We start from the raw sequence: 14,619 nt of genomic DNA, 5'->3' as shown, positions 1-14,619 counted from the left end.
TTAATGTCACTTAAACTGTAGGAGATAGAATATGTGCAGGGTACCAAACAAGTTATACTGGCTACCTCTAAATTCATTGTACTCATTTCGAATGGGAGATAAGCCTGGAAATTCTTTAACTTTCAGGTCATTTTTGACTCGCCATCTTTTTTGGGCTGATGAGTTATTTCAAGGCTGTTTGCTTTATATAAAGGGACTTTGTGAAGATGCAGTTGATACAAAAAAAGGTAATGACCACGAAGACCATCCATCTGCCATATGCCTCATCAAGGTGGGTAGACGTGCACTGCTGTGTGCTGGTGTTTGTCTGTGGAAACCAGGGGACAGGAGAGTTTTGAGTTGAAGGAGTCCATATTGCTCAATCCATCAGGAAATGATCACAATACAGACTAATGTTCTAAAATACTCGCAAAGAACATTATTCCCTCAGGTAGTCATTTTTAATAATCAATATTCCTTGTACATAATTTCTTCCCTAAACTCAACATAAGTCTGTTATGAGGCCCTTTCTCTATTTTCAAAACTCTAAATGAAATATCATTTTATAAATGAAATATCATTTATAAATGATTATTTCTATCACAATTGATAGTTACCAGCTATTCTCCCAATATAGCATGTCAAGAAATTGTTGTGAGTTACAGCACAGAGGTTTTGATTAAATTTACGAATTCTTCTGTTCCACAATTCTAAGAAAGGGTGACCTTCCTAGTGGGTGATTTCATTCAGTTTATATAGAATAATTCTTTTAAAGAAGTCAAAGTACATAGAAGTATATGTTTTCAAGGGTTTAATATACAATCGAACAGTTTTACTTCATTTACCCACTTGAGGAAGGTGCTGGAAAGTAAAGTTTATAGTCACCTAGACTTAAATATAGTAAAAGGATTTAGACAAGTTATAAATTTGATCATCAACTCAAAAATTGTGTTGACTATACATGTGTAGTAAGTTTTTGATACTTCCAAGTCAGTAGTTTACTTTTAGAATTGATTGTATACAGTGGCTGATACATGATAGATGCTTGATAGTCTTTAAGTGAGTGAATAAGAGTTAAGGAAGAAAGATGAATTAATCACTACAGATGATTTTTTATAGCTATGTTGAGATGACTCTTTCAAAATGATTACCATTCAAGTTAAGGACACATTTCATAGAGGAGTATTTTTGATATGGTTTTATTCTAGAAGGAGATTGGTTGGGCAGCTATATTAGATTGTTTTATGAGTGACTTAGTGGCAGAATGTATTGGCTAATGATGGGCAGTAAGGTAGAAGAGACTTCAGAATATCTGTGAATGCCCACACCTACTGCATGGTAATACTAATGGAGTGACCTCAGGCCCTTCAGCTTCCCCCAGAATGTCAGGAGAAAAGGAACAAAGCTTCCAGACAATTTGCAAATATTTGTTAATTATTATATGCAAAGGAGGCAGAAACAAACTAAAAATGAGGCATTGCCATTTGTAATTTGCTTACAGTTTATTGTAAGAGGTAATTATTTACATACAAAAATGATTGCTGATTCCAGAGGTAGTCCCTCAGTTTTGCTAGTCATTCTAACTAGCCAGTTAGCAAAATAAAAGGCAAGGAAGGTTGGAAGGTTCCTGGCAAACAATACTTGTAAAATACTCATGCCCCACCTATTCAGACAAGCCAGGTTGGGGCATGTTTTGTGGGGGAAGCACGTGATGAGCAGGTCACACAGGATTGGAAGGGTCCGGCAGCAGGGGAGCCATGGCGCAGAATGGGAGTGAAGGATTCAGTGTATGTTTGCTATGAAAGTTAGGCTGGGTCTTGAAAGTTGGCCCAAGAATAACAGAATAAAGGAGAGGTAGGAGTTGAACCTGGGCATTAGGGCTGGGGTACTCCTAGTGGGGGTTGTGAAGAAAGTTAGCAAAAACAGGAATTTCTGAGCCTGGAGAAACCAGGGCCAAATGGAGGGTGAACAGATTCATAGCCAGGAGACCCGAGATATGGAGGTCTGGAATCAGAAGGTGGCCACCTGTACCTTAGAACTGCTGGGAATGCAGGTGCCAGTGAGGACTGACAAGAAGGAGGCAGGGAGAACGAAGCAAGGGCCGGAGTGCAGACGAGGGACCATTCAGAAGTCAGAAGTCACAGTCACTTGCGGGTGCCTGTGCTCTGCTGGCGTAACCTGTGCTGTGCTGCAGGGCTAGAGTGTCTCAGACTGGATGGGAGAGGACGTGCGTGGGTCATTGTATCCAGACCTTCCCTTTCAACGGAGAAACCAAGTCCTAGAGAGACAGCAGTTTACCCAAAGCCAAGAACAAGCTGAAGAGTTGGGACTTGGGGTTCAGGAAGAATTGCGTTGGGGTTAGCATTATTTTAAGTGGCTAATAAAAATGTAAATATGTGTCCTACCCCTTTTGGTGGAGAGTGCAATGAGTGGTGCTAGTAATCTGCACCTTTTGCAAGCCCTCTTGGTGATTTCCTATGAGAGTAAACATTGAGAACTATTCTTTTTCTTTTTCTTTTTCTTTTTTTTTTAAAGTATGCTCCTCACCCATTGTGGAGCCCAGTGTGAGGCTTGAATTTATAACCTTGAGATCAAGACCTGAGCTGAGATCAGGAGTCAGGTGATCGATCCACAGAGCCACCCAGGAAGCTGAGAACTACTCTTAAAAAAAAAAAAAATTGTTTATTTGACACAGAGAGAGCACTAGCAGGGTCAGCAGGAGAGGGAGAAGCAGACTCCCCACTGAGCAGGGAGCCCAATGCAGAACTTGATCCCAGGACTGCGGGATCATGACCTGAGCCAAAGGTAGATGCTTAACCAACTGAGCCACCCAGCACCCCATATTCTTAAATAACAATTATTGAAAGTTTCTGAACGTATTATTGTAGGAACATGATGGTGGTTAATGGGAAAAACTGAAAGCAAGGAGAAACAGAGTTGAAGAGATTGCTAGTAGAATGCTGGAATAATGCAGGGGTGAGCAAGAACAGCTTCAGGTAGGAGGTTAGCAGTGAGATCAGAAAGGAAGGGAGATTTGAGACATGACCTGGTAGCCAGATACGAGACCACAAGAAGGAGAACACAAAGAGTTAATCCAGAATTTTAAGGCAAGAACAACACTTCGCAATCTTTTTTTGAGGGGAGTGTACATTTATAAAATATTACAGTATAACTAGGGATAAATATCTCCTATTTATTGATGAAAATGCATTTTCGCAAGAGAATTAACAGAATGTGGGGAAAATGAGAAAATTCTGAAAGGAGGAAGGATGCTGGGATATGTGTTGTTGGTGTGTGGCAAGGCTCAGTAGCAGAGATGGTCGAATTTCTCCAGGGCACATTCGAATGAACTCAGAAGAATGTGCATGTCACTTGAATTATGTACTTTTTGCCTCTTTATCCCCCATTCAGTGCTTATTGGGATTTCAAAAGCAATTCCTGGATTTGGTGGTTCCCCTGGGTTCATAGATAATTCAAAAATATATCAAGTCTTGAATTTTTCTGCTGAGGCTTTATCTTAGTTATGATTAAAACAATAATGTATTTTTCTGTCTTTTATCAAGATTTAGTTTGTTTCAGCTACTGGTGTTTGTTTTTGAAGAATGTAAGAAGCATGTATATAAAGCATAATGTATACAAAAGGAAAAATAGAATATGACTTTTGTCTTTGACTTTCCAACGCTGAGCATTTTCTGTCATGTCATTAGCTGGATAGGTCTCGAACATACTCTCTAGATGCATTTTGTAAAGAGCAGTTACAGCAAGCTACCCTGGCGCTGAAGCAGCTTGAGGATATCAGACATAAAGCTCTTTGTGAAATCAGAAATACAGTTTTAAAGGTAATTCTTTATATCTTCTCTTTCTCTCCATTTTGAATGTACTGGTTAAAGCCATTGCTCCAGATTGCCTCTCTGGGAACAGTGCTGGCAGCGGGCTGGCAGATTGGTTCGCTACGGGCTGGCTCCGCACGGTTTCTGGGTGCAGGCACTCTGCAGGGGCTGCGCAAAATGCGAGTACTGACGTGTACAGGTACCGCCCCTGCTCTTCCGAGGTTCCTGCTCCACCACGGTGCTTTTACAAAAGATCTGTGTCTGTACCTGTTTTGGCTAACTAACTGAAAGTAATTTAGAGAGAATTTTCACTTTTATGAGAAAAAAAGCCAGAAGCAGAAATAGCCTTCAGTGTCCGTTTTGCAGCGAGCCATTATGGAGGCAGCACCTGGAGCAGTGAGAGGGGCCCCCCAGACCCTGTGCTGGGACCCACGCTCAGCATCTCTATATCAGGCCGCTGGAGCTGTGGACTGTGTCTGTGAGCGTCTGTGCTTCTTCTGGACTTAGTCTGTGCATCCTTTAGCAATACAGTATCAGAAAAGCCTAGCAGAGGCGATTTTGGGGGTCTAGGAATGCTCAAAATTTTCTCGTATAAATGAGTGGTCATTGCCTCTTTGTGCTATTTTGGCTTATGGAAGTTTTCATAGCAACTCTACTTTTGGACAGTGGGGGAGACCTGTATGAGAGTGTGTGCGTGTGTGTGTGTGTGTGTGTGTGTGTGTGTGTAAATGCATGTATATGTAAGTTTACATATACACCTTAAAGATACCTAAATTCTAACCTGAGCTGACATATATAGGGAAATAAAATTTGTTGCAAATTTCAGTATTTCTAAGGTGAAAACTTCCTGCTCAAGAGAAACATGCCTAGATGAGACAAAACTTCCCTAAGGATTTTATAAAAAGGACTCGATAATACAATGAACAGTGTCCTCAGAACATTTTTACTGAGATGCTGTGATTCAGTTGACAGGGTTATCTTCTATAGCCTCCCTATATAGGGAACACCAGCATATGGAATCAGGGTTCACAGGTGTGGCTCGGTGAGGGGCTGAGGCAAGTGTCCCTGCTTGTGGGCTGGCTGCCTGTCTCGGCTGCTTTGGCGGAATCCAGGGGATACTTGAGGCTCTCTGGAGGAATAGGTGGACTGCATCTCCTTCAGACGTTTTCAGATGTTACTTCTTGGAATTGAACTTTCATAGATCCTGGGTAACCCTGAGTTCAAGGCTTTGCTTCTTCTTCTTCTTTTTTTTTTTACTTCATAGGACAATTTTTATTATTATTTTTTTATTAAATTGATTTATTTATTTTCAGAAAAACAGTATTCATTATTTTTTCACCACACCCAGTGCTCCATGCAATCTGTGCCGTCTATAATACCCACCACCTGGTACCCCAACCTCCCACCACCCCCGCCACTTCAAACCCCTCAGATTATTTTTCAGAGTCCATAGGCTTTGCTTCTTGACAAGAAAATGAAGTGCGGCTTTCACATCAATGAAAGAAGGCTCTCTTTCCTCATTGTATTCTGCAGTCACCCTAACCCCACTGAGTCCCATCATATGGGAAGACTCTGGGACGGTTTGGCCAAGGATCAGATAAATCAAACAGGGATTGACAGCGTATGTCTTAGGGCACATATTCTTTGTAATCACTCTAGTGTCTCCCATTCAGAAACACCAAGATCTGGTCAGAAATATTTGTTCAGAGATTTCTATTTAAATAAATGTCAGATAAGAACCCATTAGACCCACTGCCAACCAACACTGTTGGTTGGTTATTTACCCCATGGAAGTATGCAGATTTAATAAAAATGACAAGATCATAAAACTGAGAATGGGTCCAAACAAAAAAGGGGATATGGGGAATGGAAGTATCAATAAAGCGTTGCATTGCTTTTTCCTTCTTTAGGTGCTTTGTCTCTAACAGGGACTCATGCCCTATTTTGACTTGGCATTTTATTTTATTTTATTTTATTTAAATTCAGTTACCCAACATATAGTTCATAGTTAGCTTTTGGTGTAGTGGCCAGTGATTCATTAGTTGTGTATAACACCCAGTGCTCATCACATCACGTGCTCTCCTTGAAGGCCATCACCCAGTTACCCCATTCCCCACATCCTGGTCCCTTTCCACAACCCTCAGTTTGTTTCCCAGAGTCCAGAGTCTCTCATAGTTCGGCTCCCTGTCTGTTGACATGGCTCTTTAATCAAGCCAAAGCTTGGCTGAGTTGCTCGGTCCCACACCATGCAGCTACCTAAGGCAGGCAGCATTCCCCATTTCTGGACTAAGTGTAATTAGAAAGCACTGACAGTGCCTCTCCTGTTTTCATATTGAAATGCTGAGGACCATGATTATCAAGCTTTTGTGGGCAAGAGAATCTCCTAGGAGGTTTGGTAAAACAAGGGGCCTCGGTTTCAGCCACTGTACCTGGGGGCGGGGACGGGGATGGGGAGTGTTTACATTTCTGACAAGTTCCTAGGGGAAGCTTGATGCTGCTGGTCTTGGAACCACTTACTCCTGGAATTCCTCCAGGAGAAAACTGACCATTTATTTCAGTGTTCAGACTCAAACTTGATATGTGCATTGAACACACTCTAAGACTTTATTTCTTACTATGAATTTCCCTGAGCTCAGCAGAAGCATCAATTTCAGAGAACTTCAGAGCTATCTGTTAGAAATAAAGTCACAATTTCAGATGCAGATTTTTTTAAAAAGATTTTATTTATTTATTTGACAGAGAGAGAGAGAGAGATTACAAGCAGGCAGAGAGGCAAGCAGAGGGTGGGGGGCATCAGGCTCCCTGCTGAGCAGAGCCCGATGCGGGGCTTGATCCCAGGACCCTGAGACCGTGACCTGAGCTGAAGGCAGAGGCTTTAACCCACAGAGCCACCCAGGCGCCCCTCAGATGCAGATTTTAACAAATAATGAATCATGCTTTAAGTTTTAATGGCTGTATACTTTAAGAAGAATTTGGATTATTAAGCATTTCTCCTATCAAGTTTCACCATTCACAGAATTTTGGAAATGATGGACACTTCCATCATGTTACATAATTACTATTACTTTTTTGCAGTGATAACATTTAAAGCAAAGAAAACCATCAACAAAATGAAAAAGCAACCTATTGAATGGGAGAATATGTTTGCAAACAATGTATCTGACAAGGAGTTAATATCCAAAATATATAAAGAACTTGTACAATTCAACACCAAAACCCCCAAATAATCCAATTAAAAAATGGGTAGAGGACCTAATAGCCATTTCCCCAAAGAAGACATAGAGATGGCCAATAGACATATGAATGCTCAAATCACTCATCCTCAGAGAAAGACAAATCAAGGCCACAATGAGGTATCATCTCATACCTGTCAGATTGGCTAATATCAAAAAAGACAAAAATAACAGTGTTTTCAAGGATACAGAGCAAAAGGGAACCTCTGTGCACTGTTGGTGGGAATATATATGGTGGTGCAATCACTATGGAAAGCAGTAGGGAGGTTAATTAAGAATAAAAATACCATATGATTCAGTAATTCCACTACTGGGTTATCTACCCAAAGAAAATGAAAATACTAATTTGAAAAGATGCATGCACACCTATGTTTACTGCGGCATTATTTACATTAGTGAAGATATGGAAGCAACCTAAATGTCGGGTGATAGATGAATGAATAAAGGTGTGGTACATACACACAATGAAATATTACTTAGCGATAAAAGAGAATGGCATTTTACCATTTACAACAACATAAATTAGACCCAGAGGGTACTATCCTAAGTGAAATAAGTCAGACAGACAGATATTATATGGTTTCATTTATATGTGCAGTCTAAAAAAAGGAACAAACAAACAGATTCGTAAATCTATAGAACAAACTAGTTGTGGCCAGAGGGAAGGGGCTTTGGGAATGGGCAAAATAGGTGAAGGGGATTAAAAGGTACAAATGTCCAGTTATAAATAAAACATGGAGATGAAGAGTATAGCATAGGGAATATATGTTGTAATAATATTGTATGATGAGAGATGTTAGAACATTTATTGTGGTGACCGTAATACTGTATAGAATTGTCAAATCCTTATGTGGTGTGCCAGAGACAACTACAACATTGTATGTCAACTGTACTTTGATTTTTAAAAATTAAAGTTTTCAGTGTGTGGATCTTTTAACCTTCTTGGTTACTATTCCTACTTATTTTATTGTTTTTTGTTTTTATTTGTTTTATTAAGAATGATACTGTTTTCTTTATTTCTTTTTCAGGTTATTTTGTTGCTGTAGAAATGCAACAATTTCTGTATCTTGATTATTAGTTTTAGTATATTTTTGGTGAATCTTTTAAGATTTTCTACATATAAGGTTGTATCATCTGAAAACAGAGACAATTTTACTTCTATTTTTCTGATTCAGGTGCCTTTTTTTTTTTTTTTTTTTTTTTTTGCCTGATTACTCCTGCTGGTCTTCCAGTACTATATTTAATAGAAGTGGAGAGACTGGGCACCCTTGTCTTGTTTCTGATCTTAGAGGAAAAACTTCCAACTTTTCACCATTGGGTATGATGATGTTAGCTGTGAACTTGTCCTGTATGTCAACTTAATATGTTGAGGTATGTTCCTTCCCTACCCAATTTGTTAAACATTTTTATCATCAAAGAATGCTGTATTGTGTCATACGCTTTTTCTGCATCTATTGAGATGATCATGTGATTTTTATCCTTCCATTAATGGGATATGTCTTATTTACATCCTTGCATCCAAGAGATATATCCTGCCTGATTATAGTATGTAATCCTTTTAATGTGTTGTTGAATTGGGTTTGCTAGTATTTTGTGGAGAATTTTTGCATCTATATTCATCAGGGATATTGGTCTGTAGTTTTCTTGTGGTGTTCTTATCTAGCTTTGGTATCAGATTAATGCTGTATATTGAGTTTGGGAGTGTGTGCCCTCTTCAGGGTTTTTGGAAGAGTTTAAACAAGATTGGCATTAATTCTTCATTAAATGTTTGGTAGAATTTGGGCGCCTGGGTGGCTCAGTGGGTTAAGCCGCTGCCTTCGGCTCAGGTTATGATCTCAGGGTCCTGGGATCGAGTTCCGCATCGGGCTCTCTGCTCAGCGGGGAGCCTGCTTCCTCCTCTCTCTCTCTCTGCCTGCCTCTCTGCCTGCTTGTGATTTCTCTCTGTCAAATAAATAAATAAAATCTTTTTTAAAAAAAAATGTTTGGTAGAATTTGCAAAGGAAACCAAATACTCTTGGATTCTTCTTTGTTGGGAAGTTTTTGATTACCAATTTAGTGTCCTTAATTGTTATTTGTGCTTCCTGATTCAGACTTGGTAGGTTCTATGTTTCTAGTAATTTATCTGTTTCTTCTAGGTTAACCAATTTGTTGGCATATAAATGTTCATAGTCCTATCTTTTGATTGGAGAATTCAATACATTTTTTTTTAGAATGATAATTGATAGGTAAGGACTTACTAATACCTTCTTATGTTTTCTGGTTGTTTTGTAGTTCCCTGTTCCTTTCTTCTTCTCTTGATGCTTTCCATTGTGAATTGATGATTTTCCATAGTGCTATATTTTGATTCTCTTTATATTTTGTGAATCTCCTATAGCTTTTTGCCGTGTAGTTATTATGAGGGTTACATAAAACATCTTCTAGATATCAATCTATTTTACATTGATAACTTTGATCACGGCAAAACTCTACCATTTTATTCTCCCCTCCTTCTATGTTTTTGTTGACATAATTTACCCCTAATTTACCCGTAATTTGTATGTCCATTAACATTAATGTTAGTGGAGCTATAGTTCTTTTTAATACTCCTGTTCTTTAACTTTTACATGGCAGTCAGTGGTTAATACCCCACTGTATTACATTTTTAGAGTATTCAAAGTCTGAATGTGTTCTTTCCTTTATCACTCTCTTGTATATTTTCATTTTACAACCTAGCACCTTTTCACTTTAGCTTGAACAATACTTTCCATCATTTCTTGTAGGGCATGTCTAGTGGTAAGGAATTTCTTCAGCTCTTGTTTGTCTGGGAAGGTCTTTAATGCTCCTTCATTTCTGAAGGACAGTTTTACTGCATAAGTTATGCTTCATTGGCAGTATTTTCCCCAGCTCTTTGAGTATATCTTCCCACTCTCTCCTGGGCTGGAAAGTTTCTACTCAGAAATCTGCTGATGGCCTTAGGGAATTCCCTTGTAAGTTACAAATTTTTTTTCCCCTCCTCTCCTGGCTGAAAGATTTTGTCCTTGTCTTTGATTTTTGACAGTTTTATTCTGTGTTCTGGAGAGGATCTCTTTGATTTTGTTTAGTGGCTTGTGAGTTTCATGAACTTGGTTATACAAGTCTCTCTCCAGATTTGGAAAGCTACCATTTTCTTTACAAAAGCCTTCTGTCCTTTTTCCCCTCTCTTTTCCTTCTTGGACCTTCAATAATACAAAAATTGATTTGTTTTTTAGTATCCAATAGATTATATAGGCTTCCTTCACTCTTTTTACTCATTTTTCTTTTATCTCTGATTGGATAACACAAATTGATCTGTCTTCTAGTTCACTTATTTTTTTTTCTTACACTTTGTGAAGTCTGTTGAAGCTCTCTGTTGAATTCGTCATTCAGTTATTATATTTTTAACTCCAAATATCTTTTTGTTTCTTTTTTATGTTTTCTCCTTTTGAGCATCTCATTTTGTTTGTATTGTTTCCTCATATCATTAAATTATTTATCTGTGTTATCTTTTTGTAGATCTCTGAGCATCTTTTTTTAAAGGTTTTATTTAAATTCTAGTTAGTTAACATATAGTGTAATATTGGTTTCAGGAGTAGAATTTAATGATTCATCACATATAAAACACCCGGTGCTCATCACAGGTGCCCTCCTTAACAGCCATCATCCATTTAGCCCATCCCCCCACCCATTTCCCTCCATAAACCCTCAGTTTGTTCTCTATAGTTAAAAGTCTCTTTATGGTTTGCCTCCCTCTCTTTTTCCCCCTTTCCTTATGTTCATCTGTTGTTTCTTAAATTCCACATATGAGTGAAATCACAATATTTATCTTTCTCTGACAGACTTATTTTGTTTAGCATAATATACTGTAGCTCTATCCACATCATTGCAAATTGCAAGATTTTGTTCTTTGAAATGGCTGAGTAATATTCCTATATATGTGTATATGTATATATTTATATACATGCACACATATCACATCACATCTTCTTTATTCATTCATCTGTCAATGGACACATATATATCCCATCTTCTCCCATCCAAGTACTAACCAGGCCCGACCCTGCTTAGCTTCCGAGATCAGACGAGATCGGGCGCGTTCAGGGTGGTATGGCCGTAGACTATATCCCATCTTCTTTATCTAGTCTTCTGTCTATGGATACCTTTCCATAATTTGGCTTTTGTTGATAATGCTGCTATAAATATTAAAGTACATGTGCCTCTTTGAATTGGTATTTTTGTATCCTTGAGCAAATACCTAGTAGTTAAATTGCCGGTTGTAGGATAGCTCTATTTTAACTTTTTGAGGACCCTCCATACTCTTTTCCAGAGTTGCTGCACCAGTTTGCATTCTCACCCACAGTGTCAGAGGGTTCCCCTTTTTCTGCATCTTCACCAACATCTCTGGTTTCTTGTGTTTTTTATTTTAGCCATTCTGACCGGTATGAGGTGATAATCTCATTGTGGTTTTTATTTGCATTTCCCTGATGATGAGTGATGTTGAACATCTTTTCATGTGTCTCTTGGCCATCTGGATGTCTTCTTTGGAAAAATGTCTATGCATGTCTTCTGCCCATTTCTTAACTGGATTTTTTTTTTTTTTTTTGGTTTTTGGGTGTTAAGTTTAATAAGTTCTTTATAGATTTTGGATACTAACTTTATCAGATAGATCATTTGACCTATCAGATAGGTCATTTCCAAACATCTCCCATTCTGTAGGTTACCTTTTAGTTTTGTTGTTTCCTTTGCTGTGCAGTTTTTTCTCTTGACAAAGTCCTACTAGTTCATTTTTGCTTTTGTTTCCCTTGCCTCTGGAGACATGTCTAGAAAGAAGTTGTTGTGGCTGAGGTTGCAGAGGTTGCTACCTATGTTCTCCTGTAGGATTTTGATGGATTCCTGTCTCACACTTAGGTCTAGCATCCATTTTGAACTTATTTTTGTGTATGGTGTAAGAAAGTGGTCCAATTTCATTCTTCTGCATGTTGCTGATTTGTTTTCCCAACACATTTGTTGAAGAGACTGTGTTCTTTCTACTGAATGTTCTTTCCTGCTTTGTTGAAGATTAATTGACCACAGAGTTGAGCGTCCATTTCTGGGTTCTCTATTCTGTTGCATTGATCTGTGTGTCTGTTTTTGTCTCTGAGCATCTTTGGAATAATTAATTTGAATTCTTTGTTGGAAATCCTTGGATATCCACTTCTTTGGGGTCAGTGACTAAGTTTTACTTTGGTGGACTCATGTTTCCCTGATTTTCTATGATACCTGTAAAGGTATCTGTGCATTTGAAGAAGGAGTCACTTCTTCCAGACACTAAGACCTGCCTTTGATAAGGGAAGAATTTCACTGTAAGTAGGGCATGCTGGAGCATCTGGGATCCTGGAGCTAGTGGCACAGGGTGCCAGATGTGGGGCTGTGTAACTGCTCCAGGTCCTGGGGCATGACGATGTGTCTTTGCTTGGGCCTCTGGGGACCACAACATGGACAGCTCTGTGGTCCTTGGCAAATATTATGGAGGTCTGCTGTGGCTGTGAGGGTTTTCCATAGTGGCTCCAGGTCCAATGGCTAGGGACCACAGCTGGTGGTTGTGGTGGCTGGAACTGGTGGGTGTACACATATGACTGTTCAGGTCATCTGCAGGCTTCTCTAGTGTGGCAAGGGCTAGTTAGAGACACACATGCTGGTAAGGGTCAGGGTAAACAGCAAGGACCATGCCAGCTGTGGGTGCACTTGGTAGCTACTGGCACCTGGCTGTCATCATGTACTACTGTGGCTGTTGGGTCACACCACTGTACATGGCATTCAAGGCCAGTGACAGGTGTTAGGTCAGCAGTGTGCAAATACACAACTGAGGAAATAGCCCCAAGAATGTGCATGGTGGGGGTCAGTCATGGGGGTCTAAGCAGGTGTCTTGTCCTCATGCACCTGCAGAAACCGGGGCTGGCTGACAGTGTGGTTCCCAGGCTCTGGTGGGGGTGGAGAAGGGAGGGGACGGAGATGGACTTAGGCAGCTGGCATCTGAATACAAATACCTGTGTGTCAAGAGCTAGTGGGATCTGCTGGGGGTCTGCAGCAGCTGTGCTGGCTATCGAGGCCTTCTTTAGTGGCAAAAGCTATTGCATTTTTATGTTGAGCGGGTCACTGGGAACGGGGATCACTCCTGCATGGCTGCAATAGGAGGTGTGTGTTTTTCTCCCTTGTTTTAGCCATCTCTGTCCATCTCAGCTTTGCTGGTCTGGGCAGGGCAAAATGGAAGTGGGGCCTTTGTTTAGTGCCCCGAAGTCCAGAGAAGCCGGTTGCTCACTCTGCTCTTCTTTCCTGATGAGGGCAACTCCTTCTAGCTGGGAAGTTTCCTGTTGGTGCCGAGCAATGCCAGCTGGGGATGGGATGATGTGGGCAAATTAAGGCTGTCTTCCTTCTCTTTTCACATGGCTGTTCTCAGGACTTCTGTTTCACTATGTTGTGGAAGTTCCTTCAGTGGACTCCAGAGCTCTCCCAGAACTGGTTTTGTTTGTGGACACCTGTCTTACTTGTTGATCCTTGTCAGGGGCAGAAACTGGGCTTTCCTACAGTGCCCTTTGGGTGATTTTGTAAAACTGTAATGTGTGATGACTAAGTGGCCAAACTCTAGGCAGCGCACCAGAATCGGCTGGCGGGGTGGCGATGGGGGGCTCTTACTAAATATTGATATCTGGGACCTCCCTAGACCAATTAAATGATAGAGCCTCAGCTCAGCAGGTGGATCTAAAGTAAAGTACGGCTGGGTTAAAAAGAGTTCTGGGCACCTATGGGGACTGCCCAGACACAGCACGGGCACCACAGAACTGACAGGCTGGAAGCCGAAAGCTGCCATTAGCCTTGGGATATGCCTGACCTAGAACAGAGCCTCTGATGGGAGAGAATATCTACCTAACTGCCTGTTGGTTTCAGAATCTCCATCAGCCTCATAATAGTCCATAAAAAGGCCAGCATTACCAGGCTATTATACTTTTATACTGATAGAGTTTTACTTTTATACTGATACAGTTACTGAGCTTCTTAAAATTCTTTTAGTACCAGTGCTAAAAATCCTTACTTTGAATAGTTAATAGACTCTGCCTCACTGTTTTACTAATTGAAATGCATTTTGCACATAAAGTTTTCAAATCATGTGGCCTATCCTGGAAAAACATGACATTTTCAATAAATACATAATCTATTAACAAAGTCAGTATTTCATTTGTCAGGCCCAGCATAGCTGTGCCCAGTAAAGAACTACATCACTGTGGTAACCATTCCTCCAGAGAATCAACCAGTACTGGAAAAAAACTTGCCAAATTGATAATCAACTGACCTAATTAATTTTAAAAAGAAAAAATACAAATTGAAAAAAAAGAGAGAGACATGAAGAGAGGCAACATAAATAAATGCAGTTGTGTTTTTAAAAATTAGAAAACAATTTGGAAAGGATATTTAAGTCTCAATGGAACAAAAAATAAGAATGAATAGGTGAACAAATATTGGACATATTTTTAGAATTTTAAAGGACCATCAATAATAAAAAAAAAATGTTTATGTGTCTAAAAAGAACCATTTGCCCAACTTCGGGA

The 14,619-nt window shown here is 39.7% G+C and overlaps 1 protein-coding gene across 9 annotated transcripts in view; it reads left to right on the top strand.

Moving 5' to 3' along the window:
• Positions 1-14,619, top strand: part of DNAH14 (dynein axonemal heavy chain 14) — a 348,451-nt gene that overhangs the window by 66,387 nt on the left and 267,445 nt on the right. For all 9 annotated transcript variants that reach the window (XM_082704493.1, XM_082704492.1, XM_082704488.1 and 6 more), the window contains 2 exons: positions 127-271; positions 3,687-3,818. In XM_082704493.1, coding sequence (XP_082560619.1) covers positions 127-271; positions 3,687-3,818 — 277 coding nt within the window. The remainder of the gene's footprint in view (positions 1-126; positions 272-3,686; positions 3,819-14,619) is intronic.

The sequence above is a fragment of the Mustela nivalis genome (genome assembly GCF_964662115.1).
Source record: "Mustela nivalis genome assembly, chromosome: 16".
In the NCBI taxonomy this organism is placed as follows: domain Eukaryota; kingdom Metazoa; phylum Chordata; class Mammalia; order Carnivora; family Mustelidae; genus Mustela; species Mustela nivalis.
This window is presented reverse-complemented; position numbering and strand designations above follow the sequence as displayed.